Raw genomic sequence first — 21,184 nt, forward strand, 5'->3', positions numbered from 1 at the left:
AGCCAAGAATTGCACGTGGAAGTTTGCAGCCAAAGCTAATTAATTTTGCATATTTTAAAAGCATCACAGTCCCATCATTTAGCAGGTATGCAGTGATGTGTTGGACTTAATTGGCATCCAGGAGAAAACCTGGCTGCTGTAGGGAATGCTGTGTCTTCTGTATTTGCTGTGAATTTCCTGCCAGCACTCTGAAAAGGAAGAGACAAACTGAAACAAATGGAAAAGGACAGCTGGGAAAGCAGCAAAATAAAGGGAGCTTGGTTTGATAATTCTGTGAGAGAGGGGACTGAGAGAGGCTGTGGTTGATTGCCCAGGGCATCTGTGCTTCAAATATGGTTTTTGAAGATGCCCAGAGGTTTTGCAAGTACTGGCAGAGTTCTGGTTAATTCTCATGGCTTGCACAGGTGGGAGTAACCTGTTTTCATACCCCACTGAAGGATGGGCTGGTATCCACCATCCAAGCTGCTGTGAGCTCTGCTGCATGTGATATTTCAGTTTACTGTGGCTGAGCTCACCTCTCAGGTGGAGAGGATCATATGAACACAGCTGCTCATCACAGCCAAATGTGAATCAGAGGCATTTCTGAATGGCATTTCTGATTCCAAAAACTAACTGGATACCACACAGGTATCACACATTATTGCAGGATTTAAGACTGGTACAGTTAATCTCTCCTTTTCTCTCATCCCAGCCTGTTTGTCAAACTTCCCACATGTGTGAATATAGGAGAAGAGAGCAGATAGGAGGTTGAGGCTGCAGGTTTGTGCTCAGGCCATAAATAATGCATCTCTTTTTAATAGCCAGGAGCAGTGTGCAAGAGTTCTGGAGCTCCTGAAGCAGTATCAAAGCTGCAAAACGAGTCTGACCAGCATCATCCAGAAACAGGAGATTGTGCTTTCCCAGCAAACTTCTTACATGGGGAAGGAGAATTTGAACAGACTGATAGCAAAGGTAAGTAGCAAGAACTTAGTGGAAAGGAAAAAAAAGCCTTTCCTGGGAGCATTCAGATGCAGGGTTGCCCTTGTACCTTCAGCCTTCAGGGCAGATGTTAAGGCCCTGCTTTCACTTTGGCTTCCAAAATACCTTTAGGGACTCCATATTTTTTGTTTTAAGTAGGTTTAAGGTTGTTTTTTTGTAGTGAATCAGTCTTGTTAATGGAGAGGGATTAAAACCATTAAACCAAACCCCATGGAAGAGCTAGTATATAGTATGAAGATGAGATTAAGTCCTGTCCTTTTGCACCAAGCTGTCTGTGACAGAGTTAAACATTTGCAGTAGCTTTTACATTACTTGATGAGCTACTCATGCTGAATGAGCAGGTACTTCTGGACACCTCTTCATTTAGTTTAAAGCTTTCCACCTTTTCTGTCAGAAATGTGACAGCCAGCTGCTTGGCTAAGTGAATACAGCTACTGGAGTAGTTGTCCATGGTTAACAGCTTAGTGAGCAGCAGCATGGCCATCATGACCATTTTACTGCACAGGTTTCACATATCCTGGATGATGTAACTGGTTGTTCAGATCCTCTTTTCAGGCTTTCTGATGAGGCATCACCCATAGCATCCAGGAGAGTTTGCTCACAGGCAGTGCCTGGGCTGGTTAGATTGAAGAGGGAATGTGAGTGGTGTTTCCTGAGGCAGTGGGATGGTGTCTGCTTGTGCCAGCCCCCTTTAGCTGAGGCAGGGTCACTTCTTGGTCCCACCAGTGAGACTTGGGGCACTTTGTCTCACCTGGGCTCCTGCTGCAAGGGGGCATTGCTGCATATCCCAGCCTCTGCTTTATGGAGATCCCTCTCTGGGAACAGCCCTCCCTCCTCACCCTGGGCTCTGCAATTCCCACTCCCAGAGCTCTGGTCTGAAATTGCTGTGGCACAGCCCAGGCATGTCCTCGAGTGCTCGTGATTTGTTATATAGAATGATGCAAAATAATAGCAGGGAAAGTTCTCTGCTTTGTTCTGGTTTGTCAGAACAGCTCTGCCATCCCTCCCCTGAGCTCAGTGCCCAGTGGGGTCGGTATGGGAAGAAGTAATTTCCCAGGATGTCTGTGGGAAATAAGGAGAGAGCTGTTCACATCCAAGTGCCTGGCACTAGAGGTCAGTGTTTCTTTTCCAGGAAGCTTCCATGTTGTATGTAAACACTGACATTCCAATGAAACACAAAGAAACAGCTTGGTGTTTAAGTAGAAAGTAGGAGAAGGAGACGTTTCACTTTCTGGCTGTGACATATTTTGACAGTGTCTGTGTTTAAATCAGATTTAAGCTTTTTTCTGTAAATAGTTCAAAACCTGGGGTTCAGAATGCAGTTGTAATAGTATCTCAGATTATTATCACACTCTGCATTGTTTATCTCTGTAATCAAGGTTCTGTGTGTGGATGTACAGTCCACTTGGATCTGGCACTTAGGACTTCAAAAGCAAACTGTGGTTTTGGCTCTCTTAGAAATAAATTATCCATATTCCCACTCCGCTGTTCTGCAGCCAATAACAGAATGATATGGATTTCTAACAGGGAAATATTCCTGTCAGCATGGCAGGGGTAGAACAACACAGAATGCATTCCTAGTCTCATCATATTGTATAAAATAGATTATTTTATGTAATGCTGTTGTTTCTCTAAGCAAAAAAAAAAAAACAACAAACCAGCAAATCAGTTTAAAAATATTTTGCTGAATAAAAAATCATAAGCAAATATGCTCACAAATATCCATGTGGTTTTTTTTCACAGATTGAAGAGGCAAAAGAGGAATTTAATGATCACTCTGAAGATGTAGACAAAATAAATCAGATCTGCAAAAACCTGCAATTCCAGCTGAATAAAATGAGAAGCTTTGAGGAGCCTCCGTTCGAGAATGAGGCTAACATTATTGTGGACAGATGGCTGGATGTATGTAAAAAGTAAATTATCAGGGTGGTCTTATCTGTTATGCATTATAGTAATTGATTCTGATGTGGGTGTAATATTTCAAATAAATTAAGTGCAATATGGCAGGGATTCTTAAGAGATAAATCCAAGTGTTTACCAGAGCAAAGCTTGCAGAGTGTCTATGGATGTAATGTTTGTGATCTCTCAGGTAATTTATATTGTCTGTACTCCTTGGGAGAAAATAATTCTAGAAAATGCAGAAAAGGCAATATTTGTGTTTTCTGCATGAATCTGTAAGCTTCCATAACAACTTCTATGGATTTAGACTTTGGAGACAAATCTGGAAAATTGTAGTGCTGGTGCTTTAGGTGGGAAATGTTTGCCACTGTCGATCTAAGCAGTGCATCAATACTGAGATTAAATGGTATTTACTAGGAGAAGATAAACATTAATGAGCAAGGCTCCTTCCTAAACCTGCCTTAAAACTGGCAAGCTGCTGTTGTGATTGGTATGTTTGGTGACATGTGTGGCAGGGATTTAAGTATCTTCTCCATGACCAGTTCACTGTGAAGACACGAGATTTTTTTTCCCCCCCATTTTCTGCTCTTGTTTTTGTGGGTGATTTCATCTCATTCCATTTTTCTTGTGCTGCTTTTGCTTTTGGAATATAACTCAACATTTTTTGAAATCTGTGTGTGTTTTCTGCCTATCAATCTAATGGTAGATCAATGAAAAGACCGAAAATTACTGTGATAATTTGGGGAGAGCTCAGGCTTTGTGGGACAAACTCCTGAACTTATCTGGCACAATTGAAGCTTGGGCAGATGAAGAGCTCAAGAATGCAGAAGACAATTGCCTGACTGAGGAGTACCTTGCTCAGTTGAAGGTAATTTAAATGGCAATTTTTTGCCTTTTCTTTATACTATATTATACTATGGGTTTTGGGCTGTAAACATGATCGTTGCATAGATAAACCAGGAGAGGAAGTTGTAACATTTGCAGTTGTATTTGCATGGGTGGTTGCACTAAGGATGTTGCCTTTATTTGGGGATGCAGGTCTTGGAAAACTAATGCACAGATAGTGTATGTGTGTAGTTAATGGTTTTCAATCAATGCAACACAGCAAATGCTGTACAGAGATGGAGCAAAGAGAAGGCCTGTGATGCTGAAGCCTGGAGTGCAGCAGTGCACAAAGAAAAGAGTGTGTATATCCTAATGATCAGTTTTCCAGGAGAAGTGGCGTGTCAGTGAAGATGCTGGAGCCTCTGGGACAGCTGTGCTTTGCCCAGCTCAAGGAGAGGTCTCAGAGGTGGTTTGTTTATTTTCCCCCTGTCCTGGTGTGTTCCTCACTGTAACTTATTGCAGCCTCAGCAGAGAGTGGCTGCAGAGCATCTCCAGGGGCTGCACGTGGGCAGGCAGCAGCAGAGCCTGGGCTGCCTGTGCCCCTTTGGCACAGATTATAATGTTAATTCTTGGTGTCAGGGTGCAGCTGGGTATAAAAACACATGCACTAGGTCTGTGCCATTGAAAGCTTCATATATGGGGGTGAATATTTGATTTTCTAACTTCAGGGCCAAAATGGACCAGCTGTGCTGCGTCATTGTGGTCATAACCGGTGTCTACTAAGCAAAAATATTTTCCTGCTTGAAATTGAGTGATTGAGACATAAATATATAAATACATCTCATATCCTCTTGTTTGAAAATTTGCAAGCAGTTTTTCCTCAGTGTTTACAAGCTACAAATGGCCTGGTTTTTATTATGGTTGTTTGCAGCTTTCTTCCTACTGTTAGCACTGCTCATTTGTTTTAGTTTGCAGAGAAGTGAAAAGCCAAGGTGCTCTTTGTGTATGGATCTTCACCAGGAAACAGTGGCATATCCACTGTGCAGCAGTGGATATTTTGTCACATCATTGTTGTCTCTACCATTGTATTGTCAGAATTTTCCTGGAGTAGTTTAGGTCCCTGGAGGCTGCAGTAAAATGCACCAGCTGGAAAATGCATCTTTAGGGCCATGTTGTTACCTGGAAACTGCTCAAGTCCAGCATGATGTGGCTGTGCCCCCAGTGTGACTCTTTTCCTCCTCAGGAAGGGCTGTGCTGGAGGTGGCTACAGTAAGGTTATTCTGCTGCTTCCTTCTGAGAGATCAGTCTCAAAAGAGGAGGGAGAAGAGGGCAAGAGACACAGAAACCACATTCCCCTGAGCAATTATTATAAAGCAGAATAGAAAGAGAGAAAACTGAACCCAATGCGCGTCTGAATTTTTGTAAAACGATTCCAAGTCCAGAGGGCATCAGGTTCATTTATCACTTTATTATTATTCCTTTTATTGATCCTGAAACACCTCTACATTGATACCCCCAGAAAGACCCCCAACTGTTACAATGTGTATCAGATTACACAGGGTTGAAACCCAGGGTCCTTTGTGAGCTCTGGTGCATGTTTTTTCAGGGAGACTGTCACAAAAGAAAAGAGCAGTGCATTATTGGACTGTGTATTTAAGGATAATTTCAGTATATATAAAAAATGTGAGAGAAGTTCTGCTTTCCCCTGTAGCCTGTATGCAAATGCAAACTCTTTTAAGGGCTGCATCACATGAATGGGTTTTGATGATTGCTTTTACAGAGACTACAAAAGGAAGGCTTGTCCTCAGGGAGCTTGGAATATCGATTTGGGAATATGAGACAATGTCATTATCGTGTTCAAAAGTTGAAGCTGGCATTTTACCTTCACATCACTGACTTATTCCAAAATACATTCAATTGAGTGGAGGTCTTTTCATATGCAAAGGATTTACATTTAAAAAGTGCTTACAGCCTGTGTTGTATTTTATCACTTCCATACCAAAGCACATGCCATCACGATGCCGATTCTTGACTTGAAATCTATGGCATCTGAAAATATCCCTTTTAGTAGAAGCAGCAAGACATAAATGCAAAATTAAAATTATTTTCCTGCAAATTTACTTGAAGGAAAATAATTAAGATTCTTAAATGTATGCTAAATTTGCATTATCAGCTTCTTTGCCTGAGAAACAGGGTGTTTCTGACTCAAATACAAAAAAATGCTTAATTGCAAAAATAAAAATCAGGAAATGAACAAAGGGTGTCACCTCTATATACCAAAATGTATAATCAGAATATTTTAATATAATTTTCTGTTGGAGGGAAGCAGTTACCAATGTGTTTTTTCCAACTTTAGGCATGCTTACGGGCCCAAGAGCAGAAACTCCAGAAATTTGACAACACGGTGGCTGAGATAGAAGAGCTTCTGAATAGTAATGAACCTCCATTGGAGCTACAGGTACAGAGGAGCTTTTACAGCTGATACACCAGTCCTCCTTACTATAGCCCTGCTTCTAGTACTGCCTTTGCCACAATCAGTTACTGCTTTTACTTTATATCTGCTCAAGGAGAGTTGGAGGCATTTTGTTGCCAGTGGGCAGTGGTATTTCATTTGTGGTATCTCTCAGGCTGCTAAAGGTTGGTAGAACCAAACCCGTCGTTTTAAACACAAAGGTCTTGCTCATTTCTGAGCCTTTTTAGGCCTTTGCCCCTGCCCCAAGAGGCTGATATCAGTAATATCTGGTGTTTAGCTGGTGGTCAGCAGGGCACAATGGACCTCATCACCCCTTAGGGGATCCCAGTAACTCAGCTTTACTGACTGTCCATTTTAAACTCCGCCTTTGCCTGGACAATGTAGCTGGGTAATGTGGAGTTTCTTACACAGAGTGATGTTTTCCTTTGGGGTATCACACGGAAATCTTCATCTTTCTGTGTTAACTTCACACAGCAAAGAATAAATTCTTGTTTAAGACTGTGTTAGTTTGATCCTGTAGCAGTTCTATAATCACCCTCTCACAGTGTCTGTCAGATGCACCTTGAGCTTGACCCTGTTGAGCTATTTCTGTGTTTATCCTCAGCAGGCAGTGAGCTCTGAGGAGTTTCACTGGGTGAAGTGATCTAAGGAGCTTAGGGAAGGACTCGGCAACCTTGTGCTGTGCGTGCTGTGCTCCTCGAGAGCGCCCCGAGTCCCTGGGCTGGGGTTCCCCCGTGATCCCACCCAGCTGCTGCCATGCAAGTCAAGGATGAGGTTCAGCACCTGTTGCTCCTTAGTGAATAGTCTCAAGCCAGAGCTCCCAGCCTCTCTGCTGGCCTTTTTCTGGGTTATTGTGAGGAATTTCCGCCAGTGGAATCGCTGTAGGAGCATGTGTTACAGAGAGAGCTGCAACCCTCTGTTTCATGGCAGCTGAAGCTCAGAGTAGGCACTGAAGAGATTGATAAATAAAATAGAACAGCACCAGTAAAACTACTAATAAAGACGAGCTGAGATCACTCCTCCTCAGAAAAGCAATACTTAAATGTTTTTCAATTTCTGGAGTGGGAGGGAAACAAATCAAAACAAAATGTAATTGAAACATCTGGACTTCAGACCACTTAATTTCTTTTTATGTCTACCATAGATTTTTGTAATATTCTGAGAAATCAATCCAGTATAATTGATGTATGTTTATTTCCAATTTTAAGGTCATCAGATCATCTGTTGTGCAGAAAATGGAGCTAATAAAAGAGCTCTTGTCAGCCAAGCGAGGAACCAGTGAACTCACCGTGAATACAGCAGAGCTGAAAGGAGACCTTGATCTGGCCAAGACACAGATTGGAATGACTGAATCACTCCTCAAAGCTTTATCTCCTTCAGACACCTTAGAGATCTTTACTAAACTAGAGGTAGCATGCCACAGATTGTGTATATTTTATACATTTGTTCATAATTTCTCTCTTGGTCAAGTGTTCATAAGTGTTCATCCTGTGTAAATTGTAGACTGCTGGAATAACTCAAGTGAAGAGCCTGGCTTGAATATTTCCTTAAGCTGCCAGAAACATAGAAGAAAAACCTCTTTTTCCTGGAATTCTCAGATATATTTAACCCTTGCAGCTGTTGGAAATGGTTAATCCCAGGCACAGCAGCAATATTGCCACCCAGGATATGTCCAGGCAGTAGTGCCTGTTTGGGTTGTCTGTTCTCCAGATCTGGGTAATACACAGAGGATGCCTTTGTGCCACCTGAGCCTGGCTGCAAGGGGAGCTCCCAGCAGACAATTTCAGCCTAATATTTGCTGAAACTCGAGCTTGGAGGCTTAGGCTGGCAAGGTTTAAACCTCCTGTGGAGCAGTGAGTGGATTATGTGCATTGTGGGTGTCAGACCTCTAGTGTTTGGGGCAGTGAAATCACAGCCCTGGAGGAAAGACAGTTTTTAATTAATTCTCTAGCTCCCTCTAAGTTACCTTTCAGCCCACAGGGTCTTGACAGACAGAGCAAGGAATTTAGGGGGTGGAGTGATGCCTATGGCATTATATGCTCTGGAAAATACAGTGGCACTATTCACATATCTATTCTGTGGGGTTATTTGTGCATACAGGTGTACACACATTGCTCAAGGAGAGTTTAGTGCTTATACTTTCCTAATGATGGCCTTGCTAATGCCAACATTTAAGAAATTTAAGAAATTACTTTGACACATAGGAAGGGCTAAACCTTTTTGCAGAACTCTAGTTTGTACTAAAGCAGCTCTGTACACTGAACTTCTGATTGGCCCTCAAAACTTACTTTTTAAAACTTCTCCTGCTTTATTCTTTGTTTTTTTTTTTTTAACCTTAGGAGATACACCAGAAAATTCTGCAACAAGAGCACCTTGTGGCATTACTCCAGGAAGAGACAGATTGTCCTGATGTGGATGAATTAAATAAGCAGCTTAAATGTGTCACTGATTTATTCAATAGCAAGAAACATGTGCTTCAAGATCACTTTATGGGTGTTTTGAATCGTGAGTGAACACATTTTAATTATTTGCCTTTACAGGTTTGACCACCACAATGCCTTAAAGGTTGTGCAATTACTTGGTTAGGTGTCTGAAACTGCTTTGATATCCCAAACTGCTTCAGGGTTCTGAGCAAGATAAAGATTTGCAGAAAAATCGATTTTGATCCCAGAAAGCCACTCAGACTGAATCAAAGTATTTGGTTTCTTATTTTTACATTAAAAAAAATTAGATAAAAGAAGTGTAAAACATAATTCAGGAACAAATGTCAGAGTATTTAATTTAAAAGTACAGAAATCCAATGTTTTAATTTTTTCCAGTTGTTTTTTATCTAAAATTATTTACAAGAATAAACAGTGTTATTACTCTTTGCTTTAAGCAGACAGAGGATTATGCAGGTGGGAAATCTGGCCCAAAGATAATCTCATGTCTTCAAATGTTTTTTAAATAGTATTAATCTGTGTGGAAATGAGAAAAGTTTCCACTTAGGCTATTCCAGGTCTTGTTTACCCAAACTGCTGTGTGTGTTAGCTAATGTTAGCTAAGAAAAATAAGAGCTGCAGCATTTTCAGTCACATGTTCTGTAGTAAAAAGCAACCTTTGACAGTAGCACTGATAAATGTAATTGTAAATTGTCTGAAATCTTCATGTTGAACAGGATTTTCTTTTACAGAATGCAATTAATGAAAAAAATTGGAATGTCCCTTTTTTTTCAGGTCAATGCAAGAATTTTAATGACTGGTTCAGCAGCACTCAGCTGTCTCTAAAGGACTGCTTTGAGCCCTCAGAAACAAAAGCCATACTGGAAGAAAGACTACAGAGGCTAAAGGTAAAGTATTAAAATATTGTAATTTCTAAAGCTGATTGTTCTTGCAGTGTTGCTCTTCTCACCTACAAGGCTATTCTTGGGACTGAATTCACCTGCAGTGGTTTTATAGCTGGAGGCTGGAAGAACATATCATGTTACTTAAAGCATTAGGAAAATAAGGGCAGTGAAAATAAAACTTAATTGAAATGAAGTGTCAGTGTTTAGGTTCAGACAACTTGGGCAAGTGAGAGGCAGGACAGTAGCTGATGAAAATCAGTGGACCTTGACCAAGTACTTCAGTGTGCAAGGCTGCAGAAAATCAAATATGTAGAGAGTAGCATGAAGTTCTGACCCCCAATGGACTCAAATGTGAAAAAATTTGCATTTAATTTGTTGTAGCAAGATTTTCTCTCCAAATCAGACAGAATGAACAGAAAACAGATGGAAAAGCCACAACATCTGCAAGAAGCAATCACAGTTAAGCAGCAGAAGGAGATAGAGTGATGTCAGTGCTACATTTGGATGCTGCTTGCCTGTTTCTGTGTGTACCGGTTCTGTAGAGAAAACGAGTCATCAATTCCACTTTCTCCTTATTTTACAAACAGCAGCTTTTCCATTTACATGTGCAAGAGTCAGCAAACTGGGAATTAACATAAATTCTTTTTTAGAAACTGAAATTGCTGGGAAAAAAATACTGGTGGAGATAACAGGAGCTGAAAAGCTCTTGTAACATAAATATCTATTACACTACAGCAAATCTGACAAATGGATCTTGTGTTCTTTTTCAGCATTTCCTGACATCTGAGGGCAGAGATAGAGACATCCAAGAGGTTAAAGCTTTACTGAACAAAGTGAAGCCTTACCTGCCCAAAGCCAGCATTAACCACCTCAGCAGTCGTGTGAGGGATCAGGAGGCAGAGCTGCAGAGGTTGATCTCCAAATGTCAGAAAAGGGAACAGGAGCTTGGTGCCTCCCTCCAACATCTCAGCAGGTAGGGAGCTAATCTTGTGCCTGACATTTTAATCACAACTGGTATCAGATGATTCATTATTAAACAGCCATAGGGAATGGCAAGCAACCCTTCTTTTTACAATGAATGGTATTTTAATCAAATGTTTTGTTGTAAGTTCCATGTGGGTTGTTTTTTCAATTTCATAGCAGACCTGTATGGAAACTATGGACAATTTCATTGTCATGAACAGAGATAGTTAAAATTAGGCTTATGTTTAAAATATTGCTTGATCAGACATATTTCTGTTTATTTTTTTTAATAACATATGTTATTTTAATTTTATTTTAATAACATATTTCTGTCATTTTTTTAGCAAAACACTGCTGCCAGCAGGTTTTAGCCATATGATGCCTCTTGTTTTGACCTGAGTCTCTGTTTGTACCTCCTTTAGCCTTGAAGAAAGCAGCATGGCCTTGAAAGAATGGCTTTCTGCTCAGGAGGAAAAAGTGAAAGAGATCAATAAAGATGATACAGAACTTGAAGACATGTATAAGACACTATTAATGCAGAGGTATTGGATTTTTTGGTCACTTTCTAAGAACTGTCTTCTAAACAAGATTGTTCCATGTTGTTACACCAAATGGATGTTGATTAATTATTTTATTTTTATTTTTCAGGAAACCATTTGACTCCCTGGCTCAGCTGTCAGATTCCTTGGAGGAGGCTGGGCTGACAGAATATGAAACCCTTTCAGAAGCCAGTAACCTTATCAGCAGGTACCATGCACTGATAACACGTGTCAGTGAAATGGCAGGGAATGCTGAGAGGCTTCCAGTGGAAGGACAGAATTTTGAAGACCTTGCCCAGGATGTTTCTTGCTGGATCAAAAAGCTTGAGGAGGCTCTTAATAAAATGAGTTTACAAGGAAGTGAATTGCCATCAGATGAAAGGATTAATCAGATAAAGGTATTGTGTTAAATATATTCCTTTTCACCTCAAGCTAATGCTTGATGAATCAGTACCCCCTGAAAGACACTGCAACTGCTCATGGCCTGTAGTTTTGTCATTTGAGCATTTTTTTTTATTTTTCAGCACAATATGAGTCTTCTTTGTAGAGAATAATTAATAAGTCAGCTTAATTGTCCCAGACTTTGAAAATTAGATGATCTATCTGTTTATGTGTTGACTATGTAATATATTAGAAGAAGACTTGAACAGCAGTGTGAAAAAAAATAATGGTATGCCTTTTATTTTGTAACCAAAACCAATTGTATATGCACTGCTTCTGCTTCTTGTTTAATACAGGAAATCACAAATCTCAGAGATGAAGGTGAGGCCAAAATACAGAGCATGGTGGCTCTAGGAGCCACTGTATTGAGAAATGAGAAAAATAAGAAGCCAGAGGTTCAGCAGATGATTTCTGAGCTCCAGAAAAAGTGGGAAAACCTCTGTCAGCTGGCCACTAAATATAGCAGGTAATGTGGAATTTGCCAAGAGGCACTGGAGATCACTTACTGCTATATTGATTTTTTTTCTCTTCTTCCTGCATCCATCCAATTTACTTTCTGTTCTTTGGGGGCAGAACGAGGTACCCACACAAACAGTTTTATTTCTGCAGAGTTGTGGAAGGGCTGGTCACAGTTTGGCCTGAATGGTCAGGTGGGAAAGAGCCAGAGATACTTTCTGGTGTGGCCATGAATAGCCAGAGAATGTTCTGTGTCCTCTTGTTATTACTGAGCTCTCAGTAAACCCAGCACAAGAGGTGCTCAGGAAGATGGAGCGTTGTGCCTGTGTTGGGTCCAGCAGAGCAGAATGCAGAGCTTTCACACTGTTAAAGACAGGAAAGGAGGTGCTCTGCATGCCTGAAGAGATGCTCAGGACCTTGCAGGATCAGCCTTGTGAACAGCAGATACACCACAGGAACAACAGCAGTGAGGAGCTGGAGCAGGGAACTTGATGTGAGAGCACCTCACGTATGTGAGGCTGTGCTTTGTTTATTTGCCAAAAAATATGAGTCTTGAGGGGCAGAACCCAAAACAATGGAGCTTTGTTTTTGTCCTCAATTATCCTGCTGTACTTTACAGAATTATATCCAGACTGTTTATTTGGATTTGTTTGTGTGGGATCATATTTTCCAATGTTGGCATTTAAGTTCCATCTGGAAGATATCTGAGCTCCATCACTAAATGTGAACATACAAATGTTACTTCTGTCTCATTTCATACTTCCTGTGGACAAATGCAGCCTGTTCACCTGCAGCAGATCAGCATGCATGCTTATAAAGCACACAAAGAGAAATCCAATGTAAAGGTCAGGCAAGTAATCACTGTATTGTACTCTCATACCCCATATTGTGTGTGCTGGTTTTGTTGTCTGTACCTCTAAAATACTCTCCCAGCCAACTAAATGTGAATGAATTTCTTCTACAGAACATTCCCTTTCAGGAGGCTGTCTTGGGAAGTCAAGGAAAGAAGATTCATAACCATATTGCAGTTTTTTTAACAGAATTTCTGCATTGAAAAGCAGAAGAGTAAAGAGCATGAGCATCTCATCTCATCTCAGATGCTAGAAACTGTGGGTTTATAGGTAAAGGTTTAAGAGGGTTAGTAATTTGTCCTGCATTTAAGTCCAGCTCATCTGCAATAACTTCAGTGTTTCTCATCACCTTGAAAATTCCAGTCGGATCAATAATTTAAAACCTGGGGAAAAAGTGTTCAGTACACTCAAGTTCCTTCTAATGGTTGACTTGTTCACACTTTGACATTTTCTAGGTAATCAATACATTTGTTTTTTTGACACTATTAAACACAGCATTTTTTTCGTAGCCCTCAAGAGCAACCTCAGTGCAACAGGGAGCAATATGAGCAAAGCAAGGAAGATCTGAAACAGGCTCTAATGGAGCTGGAGAAACAGCAACAGGAGATTTTTGCCCTTCAGCCTGGTTTGGAGGAGAAGCAAGCTCAGCTGGCAAACTATGCTGACCTCCTGCAGAGAACAGAAGCCTTGACTTCCCAGTTTAGCAAATTGAAAAGCCAGGAGAATCTACAGGGCCACACTGTTGATCCCTGCTTCACAGAGGCAGAATGGTCAGAATTAAAACACCAACATGAAAATCTGCTCAGCCAGCTCCAGGTTGGGACCTCACTCTCCTTCCTTTCATATTGCTTGCAGTTCTCACTGTTCAGCTATGGTGTCATTCAGGTGGGAAGGTTTTGGGTAAAGCTGGGAGTGGAGGAAATTCCTCTGAAAAAGGGCAGGGAATATCTCCCTCTCTCTCTCAGGGATAAATACTGAAACAAATGAGACCAAAGTAAATGTGAGGAACATTTTGTACCTGTATAAACAGATTTGGAAAGCTGTAATCTGAAGCATTTGCTCTTACATTCTTCAAGCCACAGTAGCTTTTCTTCCTTTGGGAAGGTTGAATTTGGAAAACATCTGAAGGATTATTTTCCAGCATCTTGCTTGTTCTTGGTTTCACCCAAGGTGGTGCAAATTCCATTTGTACCCTGTGTGGCGTTCTGTCTCTAATGTTTCATCCATTTTAAGAGAAAACATTCTTTTTACAAGTACATTTCTATGAAATGCCAACCCTTCTGTTTCCTGCTATTCATTAAAATTTTGTTCACGATGGAGTTCATGATGTGCTGGGAAGAAAGCAAAATGGTTTTGTGTTTAACATATGGTTAGCCAGATATTCTATGGGAAAAAAGCAAATTTGTTGTGCTGGTGAGTCCTGGAAAAGCTGTAACAGTCTGTGGATGATTGTTTGAGATAATGGTGGACTAATCCTAGAAACTCCTTGTTTCTCGACCATCATGCAGACATTGCAAAGCCCTGTTCAGGAGCACCAGCAGGTTCAGGATATGGCAACAGACCTGAGCACTGAGCTGAAAACTGCCTCTGAGAAGCTTTCTGAGTGTGATGGTCCAGCAATGGAAGAACTATCAGTTGAGCAAAATGAGTTGAAATCACAGGTATGTTGCAGTTCCTGCATTATGGAGCCCATCGCATTTGTAAAAGAGAACTACTCATGGTATCAAACTAAAAAGCTATAAAACCTTTCTAAAATAAAAAGTATGTAATGTTCCTTTAATGAGATAACTGTGGGACTCAAACCACTCTTAATGAACTGGGGGGACCTTTACTATTGGCTGAACTTAAGGTTCATGAGGAATTGTCCTAGCTCAAGCACACAGGATTCTTCAGTTTGGTTGGTTAGGATTTTTGGGTTTTTTCTCTTGAGGCATAATGAGGAAAGAGATTATTAAATTTGATATTAGTAAGTGTCTTTAATTTAGCCAGTGTGAACAAAGTCAGTAAGCCAAGTTAATTTTTAAGAAGTGTCCTTCATGCATAAATAGACATTCTTCTACTCTTTGGCAAAGTGGAAATCAGTCTTGTAGCTGTGAGCATAGAGAGCTGCTGTAAGCTGAAATCATGGCTCAGATATGGATCCCTGCAATTCCCTGTCCTTCAGAACTTGCTAAACCTCTAAGGAAAAAGGGAGAGGAGGTGAGGGAGGAATTACCTATTGAGAACTTGGAAGGGTCATTATTTAGCACCCTGTGTGCTATGCGATTATTTTTTAGCTTTTAGCTTCAGGTGTTCTCTGTGCATAAAAATGGCTGATGAAATTATTGGTTTGGTAATTGGCTTCCTGCAGCAAATAGGTCTACATGTACCTTTCAACACAGTTAGTTGTTCAAAACAAGTATTTATGATTTTAGAGGTTGAGTTTAGATCTTAACATTAGGTATATTGAGTGAAGATACTTTTCAAATAAAATGTTTTCTTCATGTTCAAAGGAACAACAGGGACCTCTTAGCCAAAGTGAAGACACGGCAAAGAAAAGTTTGGTTTTAGCAGAAACTGTTAAACAAAACACCTCTTCACCAGAACAGGAGTTTATTGAGGATGAGATGGAAACAGGTCAGAGTGAACACAAAGAAAGATTGGAAGAAAGACTTGAAAATGTCAAGCAAAAGAAGGAAAACATTTTCAGTGGAGCCCTTGAGTTAAAAGATGAGTTTGGTAATGAAATCCAAAAGGAAGATAAGGCAGATACAATGCTGAAGAGAGAGACACAGATCACTTCTGATACTCAAATCTCTGCAGAGGAGACCCCCACAGCAGTGGAGCTGAAGGAGCCTCTGGAATTGAGTGATGTGAGTTTATTTGTTGACAGTAACAACAATGGAAAGCTGGCTAAAGAGAAATCTCAAATGTCTTCTGTGTATTGCACCCTTAATTTCACTGAAGTTAAGCCTCCTGTAATACAAGTGTATAAATCAAAGAAGTGGAAGGAACTCTCATAACTTTTAATAGCAAGTCTGTAACAAGCCAATAACATATTTAAAACAGCAGTTTACCTTTTAAATACAATTCCATTTAAATGCATGTCACTTTCTCTTGCCACTTAATAGAGCAGATATCCTCAGACAGGACACAAAGAGAAGTTAAAGAGATGGGAAAATTGCAGATGAACCTCTCTACCTAAGAGCTTTGAGAGCTTCTCTTAAACTAGAGAGACTTGTTTAGAACTGCAGCACAGTGTTTGTCCTGTTTGTTTTCAGAGAGAATAATTTTTACCATTCAGAGATTTGATGTTAAAATACAATGTTTATGGTAACACAAACAGATTTTCTTTTCTATCACTTCTCTTAGGGTCAAGATGTAAATGGAAATATGTCTGAGAACGAGAGGCAGAATGCTCCAGTTTTGAAGGAAAGCAGTGTAGTGTCAGACAGCACATTACAGGATATCCATCACAGCAAGGACAAATTGGGGCAGGCTGTTCAGGTACCTGACAAATGTGTTTTAATATAAGTCTGTGTATGTGTGAAATTGATATGTAATCCCTTAAAATTTCTTGGCTTAATGGAGGCATGTTTTCCTTATCTGATGAAAGGAATCACAAATTATATTTTCTCCAAATCATCCCCTCAGGATGCAGGAAATCAAAATGGTCTCTGCAAACCCCCAGGGCTTGGACCCATTTTGTCCATGATGCAGAATCTACCTGTGATTTCCTAAAATCCATCACAGAATGGTTTGGGTTGGAAAGGGTGCTCAAGTTCATGTAGTTCCAACACCCTGCCATGGGCAGGGACACCTTCCACTACACCAGGTTGCTCAAAGCCCCATCCAGCCTGGCTTAGAACATTCCCAGGAATGAGGAATTAAAGAGGTTTCATCACTGGAGGTAATGAGAGGTCACTAACCTGGAACTGCTGATTTTTATGGGACCTCAGGACATTGACATTGTAAATGGCATGTAAAAATGTAAATGTGTGCAAAGCTAAGGGAATGATTTGAAGTATTCCCTCATTGACCTGACCATGGAGAGATGACCATCAAAATATCACAGTGGGAACTGTCCATACTGGGATTTCTGGGGAAGATGCAAGCTCAGTAGTTACCAAATGTGTCTAATCAGAAGCTTCTAGAACTGTATTAAAAATCCTGTGAGCAGTTCCTCCTGTTTACCCTCTTCTGAAACTGCATCAGAGTGGGTAATATCCCACTCTGGGATGGCAAACTGCTCTAAACAGGGGCTTCCAGCTCTCTGGGTCTGGGATACCCCAGCATTTTCCATCATTCATTAAGCTAAACTGAAGATAGAGTAGACAGATTGTGGAGTGGGAAGTTTCTGAGCAAATTTGGTACTGTGACTTTCACTGGTTGTAAACATTTTGCATTTCTCAAATCAGGAGGAGGCTGATAAGGAGAACCCAGATATGGACAGAGCTGACAGGTTCCAAGAGGATGTTCTGGACAGTGCAGTTCTGGGTGGTGAGGCAGAACTGGAAAGACCTCAGGATGGTGTTGGTATTGAAGGTGATGAATCTAGGAAAAAACCCCATCCAGCACAGGTAATTTGACATGAGATTACACCAGAGGGATTAAATTTGGGGGTTTTTGTATCCAGTTCAGTTGCTGTGGGAATGATACTACTAAGAAATGAGTGACAAAAGCCCCAAGTTTGCACTGAGCTGCTTCAGTCTGATGTGTTACTTAGTATGTGGTAACTCACTCAATTCTTTCCTGTACATTCAAAATTAGTGTAGAGGGAGGTTTTTTTCTTTAGTGATTGGCTGAGAATCATTCCAAGGGATATTGCATTTCAAGTCACCTGGATGTATTGTGAAATCTGCTGACCATTTTGCTTGAATACTGTTGCTGTGCTTGACTTGCTTTCCAGATTTCTTATTTACGTATTTACTTTGCATGTGTGAGGATACATTTGAGATGCCCTGTGTGGTGCACCCTGGTACAAGGGGAATTTTGACACCCAGAGCAGTGTTTAGGAGTTGGAGCCAGAATGAGTGGGAAGAGGCCAAGTTCCTGTTGGAGATGAAAAGGCTGACAGGGGTGTTGTTGCTGTCATCCCCTCCCTGAAGAGGGGAAGTGTTACAGAGCCAGACTCTTCTCAGAATTTCAATTTTAGCAAATTCTGAAACCTCCATCCAGCAAATCTCCAGGTTACCCACAGGACTATCCTGCCTGAGTTTCTAAACAGACAATTCTGTCTACAGTACAATTCCTCAGGAAAAAGCTAAACCTTTAAAAAATACATTCAAGACTGTCCAGGAGCACATAATTCAAGGTCCCTGCTTAGAATAATGAAATGTGAACAGTGTAGGTCAGAACACTTGGCAATTTATTCTAAAAATTTATAACAAAATTACAGCGCTGCTTCTTATAAGTGGTTTCCTTTGCAATAACCTTGCTCACAGTAAATTATGAGGTGTAATTATGGTTTTCCTCATCTACCTATAATTATGGGCTTCATAACTTTCTCATCTCAAGCACTGTAATTACTACTTGGCAGGTTTGATTAGAGCTTTTTGATTACTGGTTGCTTTTGTTTTTCTTACACCAAAAGGAGGAACCTGGTGATGTTGAGAATCAATCATATAGAGAAGATGAGGAACAGGTTCAAGAGAAGCTGTGCCAGAAGGGTCAAGTCCTGGAATCTGCAGCAGCTGAGCAGGATGGTCTGGGATGGAATCCCCCAGCTCCTGCACATGAGGTAACCCACAGCCTGTTATTTCAAGTGAAATGTGCCAGTTTTGAATTTTTGTTCCCACCTGGCCCTCAGCTGAAGTTGTTTTATAAGAAGAGACAATTACTCACATCAAAATCAAGACCATTGCATGTAGATCTTATTTATGTCCATGATAGTTTTGAACTTCATCCAAAGTGCTTGCCACATCATAATTTTCTGTGGCTCTGTTCAAAAGAGAGTTCACTCTAGTTTTTAGAGCCATCATAATCAATCTTTATGATATTTAGAGTTTCTCTTCAAACTGTTAAGCAGCACAAACTTCATTTAATGTTATTACAGTCAGCTATGATGGCTTTGCCATTGTAAGGAAGGCAGATCAGAGAACTGAAATCCAAGGGTGATCCAGCATAAGAAAATAAATGAAATAAAGTAGAGAAAGGAGAAGGGATTCGAGTTGAATTAATGGCAAGTTACATTACTGAATGACTTTATCAAGTCTGCTCTTGTTTAAGAGTAAAGGAATTACATCACAAGTGCCCTGTGACTGTTGGACACCACATTCTTAATTTGAAGGTAGGGCTAAATCTAATCTTCCTTATAGGCAGGTCCACAGCTGACCTGTCCATGGGCAGGTCTTGCCTGGGACTTGCAGATCTGCAAAATCTCCCAAGGGTCTTGGGACTTTGAAGAAGTCTCTGCTGACTGGAAGCTGGCAGTGTTATTTCTATTTACAAAAAGGGTGTGAGGGAAGATGCAGTAAGTTACAGACTTGTTAGAGTAACCTCAGTTCCTGGGAAAGTTATGGAGGTCATGCTGGGTACTACTGAAAAGCATTTAAGGAGCAATGCAATCATCATAGAATCATTTAGGTAGAGAAAGACTTCAAAGACCATCAAGTCCAACCATTAACCCAGCACCAAGCTCACCAGTAAACCATGTCCCCAAGTGCCACAGGGACACGTCTTTTAAAATCCCTCCAGGGATGGAGACCCACCACTGCCCTGGGCAGCCTGTTCCAGTGCCTGACCACCCTTTCAGTGAAGGAATCTTTCCTAAAATCCTGTCTAAACCTCCACTGGCACAGCTTGAGGCCATTTCTCCCTTTCCTGTCACTTGTTACCTGGGAGCAGAGACCAACCCCACTCGGCTACAGCATCCTGTCAGGGAGCTGTAAAGGGTGATAAGGTCTCCTCTGAGCCTCCTCTTCTCCAGGCTAAACCCCAGACTTGTGCCCCAGACCCTTCCCCAGCTCCACTGCCCTTCTCTGGACACACTCCAGCACCTCAAGGCCTTTCATGCAGTGAGGGGCCTGAAACTGGACACAGAATTTGAGGGCAGCCTCCCCTGGCTGTATCCATGGAAGCAGTGTGCAATGAGAACATCACACAAACAAGCAAAACAAGTACACAGCAAGGTTTTTCTAAAAGTCAGGACACTTCTCTGTGTCTTTTGATGTGTTGATATTTCAATCTGGTGAAGTGGATTTCCTCCTTTCTGTGTGATAGCTTAGCTGAGTTTTAATGCTTACTTCAGTTCTATGGCACTCCAAAGTCTCTTGAGATTAAATCTTATGTTTGAATTGATACAACTGTTATGGTTATGTACACAGAGAAATTGAAAAGTTCTCCAACTGACTACTTCATGAGTGGCCTCTTCAGTTTTGACTGAAAATAACCAAGAGTTCAAATGAAGAGAACTATTCTTCTCTGAGAATGTGTACTATGTGCTGTATCTTTCCCACACTTGAAAGCAGATATGTTTTGCATAGCTCATGACCCATGAAGGGACAGATGACAGTGACAGCTTACAATGATAACTGGCTGTTTCTAGTAAAACAGTGTCCAAAGTAGTAATACATGAAGTTTATCAGACAAGAATCTTTTCACTGCTGATTTTAGATGTTAGTACCATGGAGAAGCTTACACTGCAGTAATAGCTGTGTATTTGTATGCATTCACTCATATAAATTTTATACATGGAACAGATCATCAAATAGGTATGGGATCATCACAGACAGGTACTCGGAGAAGGGAAATGCAGAAAAAATTGTAAGGGATCATTATGTGATCCAGCTAGCCTGTGACCTTTCATTTCTGATGCTGTCTGCAATAGCTGAAGGTGATGTTAAACCTGGCCCCAGCCCAAGTGACTTGTCCTTCTGTCATGGGAATCCCAGGCAGTGCCAGGGACTGGCTCTGGAGCCTCCTGATCCCTCCCCACCCTGATTGAGACATGACTCCCTACTGCTCTGATCTCACCCCAGATTTTGGATAGCACTTGTGCCAGTGGCAGCCATGGCTTAGTGTCACAGCCAGGCTGCTTCATGCATGAGCTGCCCTGTGAAGAGCTGAAGAGCTGTCCTGGTGAAGGACACAGCAGAGTTGTCAGGACAGGTGCTGAGCAGAAGGAATGTGGGTGTGAGGAGAGGATAAAGTTCATGAATATGTAAGGAACAGAGAAGACACAACAGGCCTGTGAATTTACCAGCAGAGGTGGTGGGTGCAGGGAGGATGTTATTTGAAGGTGAGGATGCCAGAGTTTTGCTAGAAATGATGGGCAGAGATTTCAAAGCCACCTGAGCAGTGCTGACAGGAGGGGGTGACTGCAGGGATGGGGAACAGTGATGGAGTTTCCACTTTCTGGGTCCTGTCTGATCCACAGAGGCTGTGGGGGAAACCACAGCAGGGTTTAACAACCCCAGCATGGCCTAAACATGTGAACAAAGTGCTGCAGTCAGAA

At 41.1% G+C, this 21,184-nt stretch overlaps 1 protein-coding gene across 4 annotated transcripts in view; it reads left to right on the top strand.

Annotated features, from left to right (window-relative positions):
- Positions 1–21,184, top strand: part of LOC102072960 (nesprin-2) — a 181,891-nt gene that overhangs the window by 58,613 nt on the left and 102,094 nt on the right. For all 4 annotated transcript variants that reach the window (XM_074542222.1, XM_026796308.2, XM_026796309.2 and 1 more), the window contains exons 31-47: positions 801–951; positions 2,722–2,880; positions 3,584–3,745; positions 6,059–6,160; positions 7,384–7,584; positions 8,515–8,680; positions 9,391–9,503; positions 10,271–10,473; positions 10,886–11,005; positions 11,112–11,400; positions 11,740–11,909; positions 13,260–13,566; positions 14,259–14,411; positions 15,243–15,602; positions 16,102–16,236; positions 17,148–17,309; positions 18,323–18,469. In XM_074542222.1, coding sequence (XP_074398323.1) covers positions 801–951; positions 2,722–2,880; positions 3,584–3,745; positions 6,059–6,160; positions 7,384–7,584; positions 8,515–8,680; positions 9,391–9,503; positions 10,271–10,473; positions 10,886–11,005; positions 11,112–11,400; positions 11,740–11,909; positions 13,260–13,566; positions 14,259–14,411; positions 15,243–15,602; positions 16,102–16,236; positions 17,148–17,309; positions 18,323–18,469 — 3,100 coding nt within the window. The remainder of the gene's footprint in view (positions 1–800; positions 952–2,721; positions 2,881–3,583; positions 3,746–6,058; positions 6,161–7,383; positions 7,585–8,514; positions 8,681–9,390; positions 9,504–10,270; positions 10,474–10,885; positions 11,006–11,111; positions 11,401–11,739; positions 11,910–13,259; positions 13,567–14,258; positions 14,412–15,242; positions 15,603–16,101; positions 16,237–17,147; positions 17,310–18,322; positions 18,470–21,184) is intronic.

This window comes from Zonotrichia albicollis, chromosome 6 (assembly GCF_047830755.1).
Source record: "Zonotrichia albicollis isolate bZonAlb1 chromosome 6, bZonAlb1.hap1, whole genome shotgun sequence".
NCBI classification, from domain to species: Eukaryota; Metazoa; Chordata; class Aves; order Passeriformes; family Passerellidae; genus Zonotrichia; species Zonotrichia albicollis.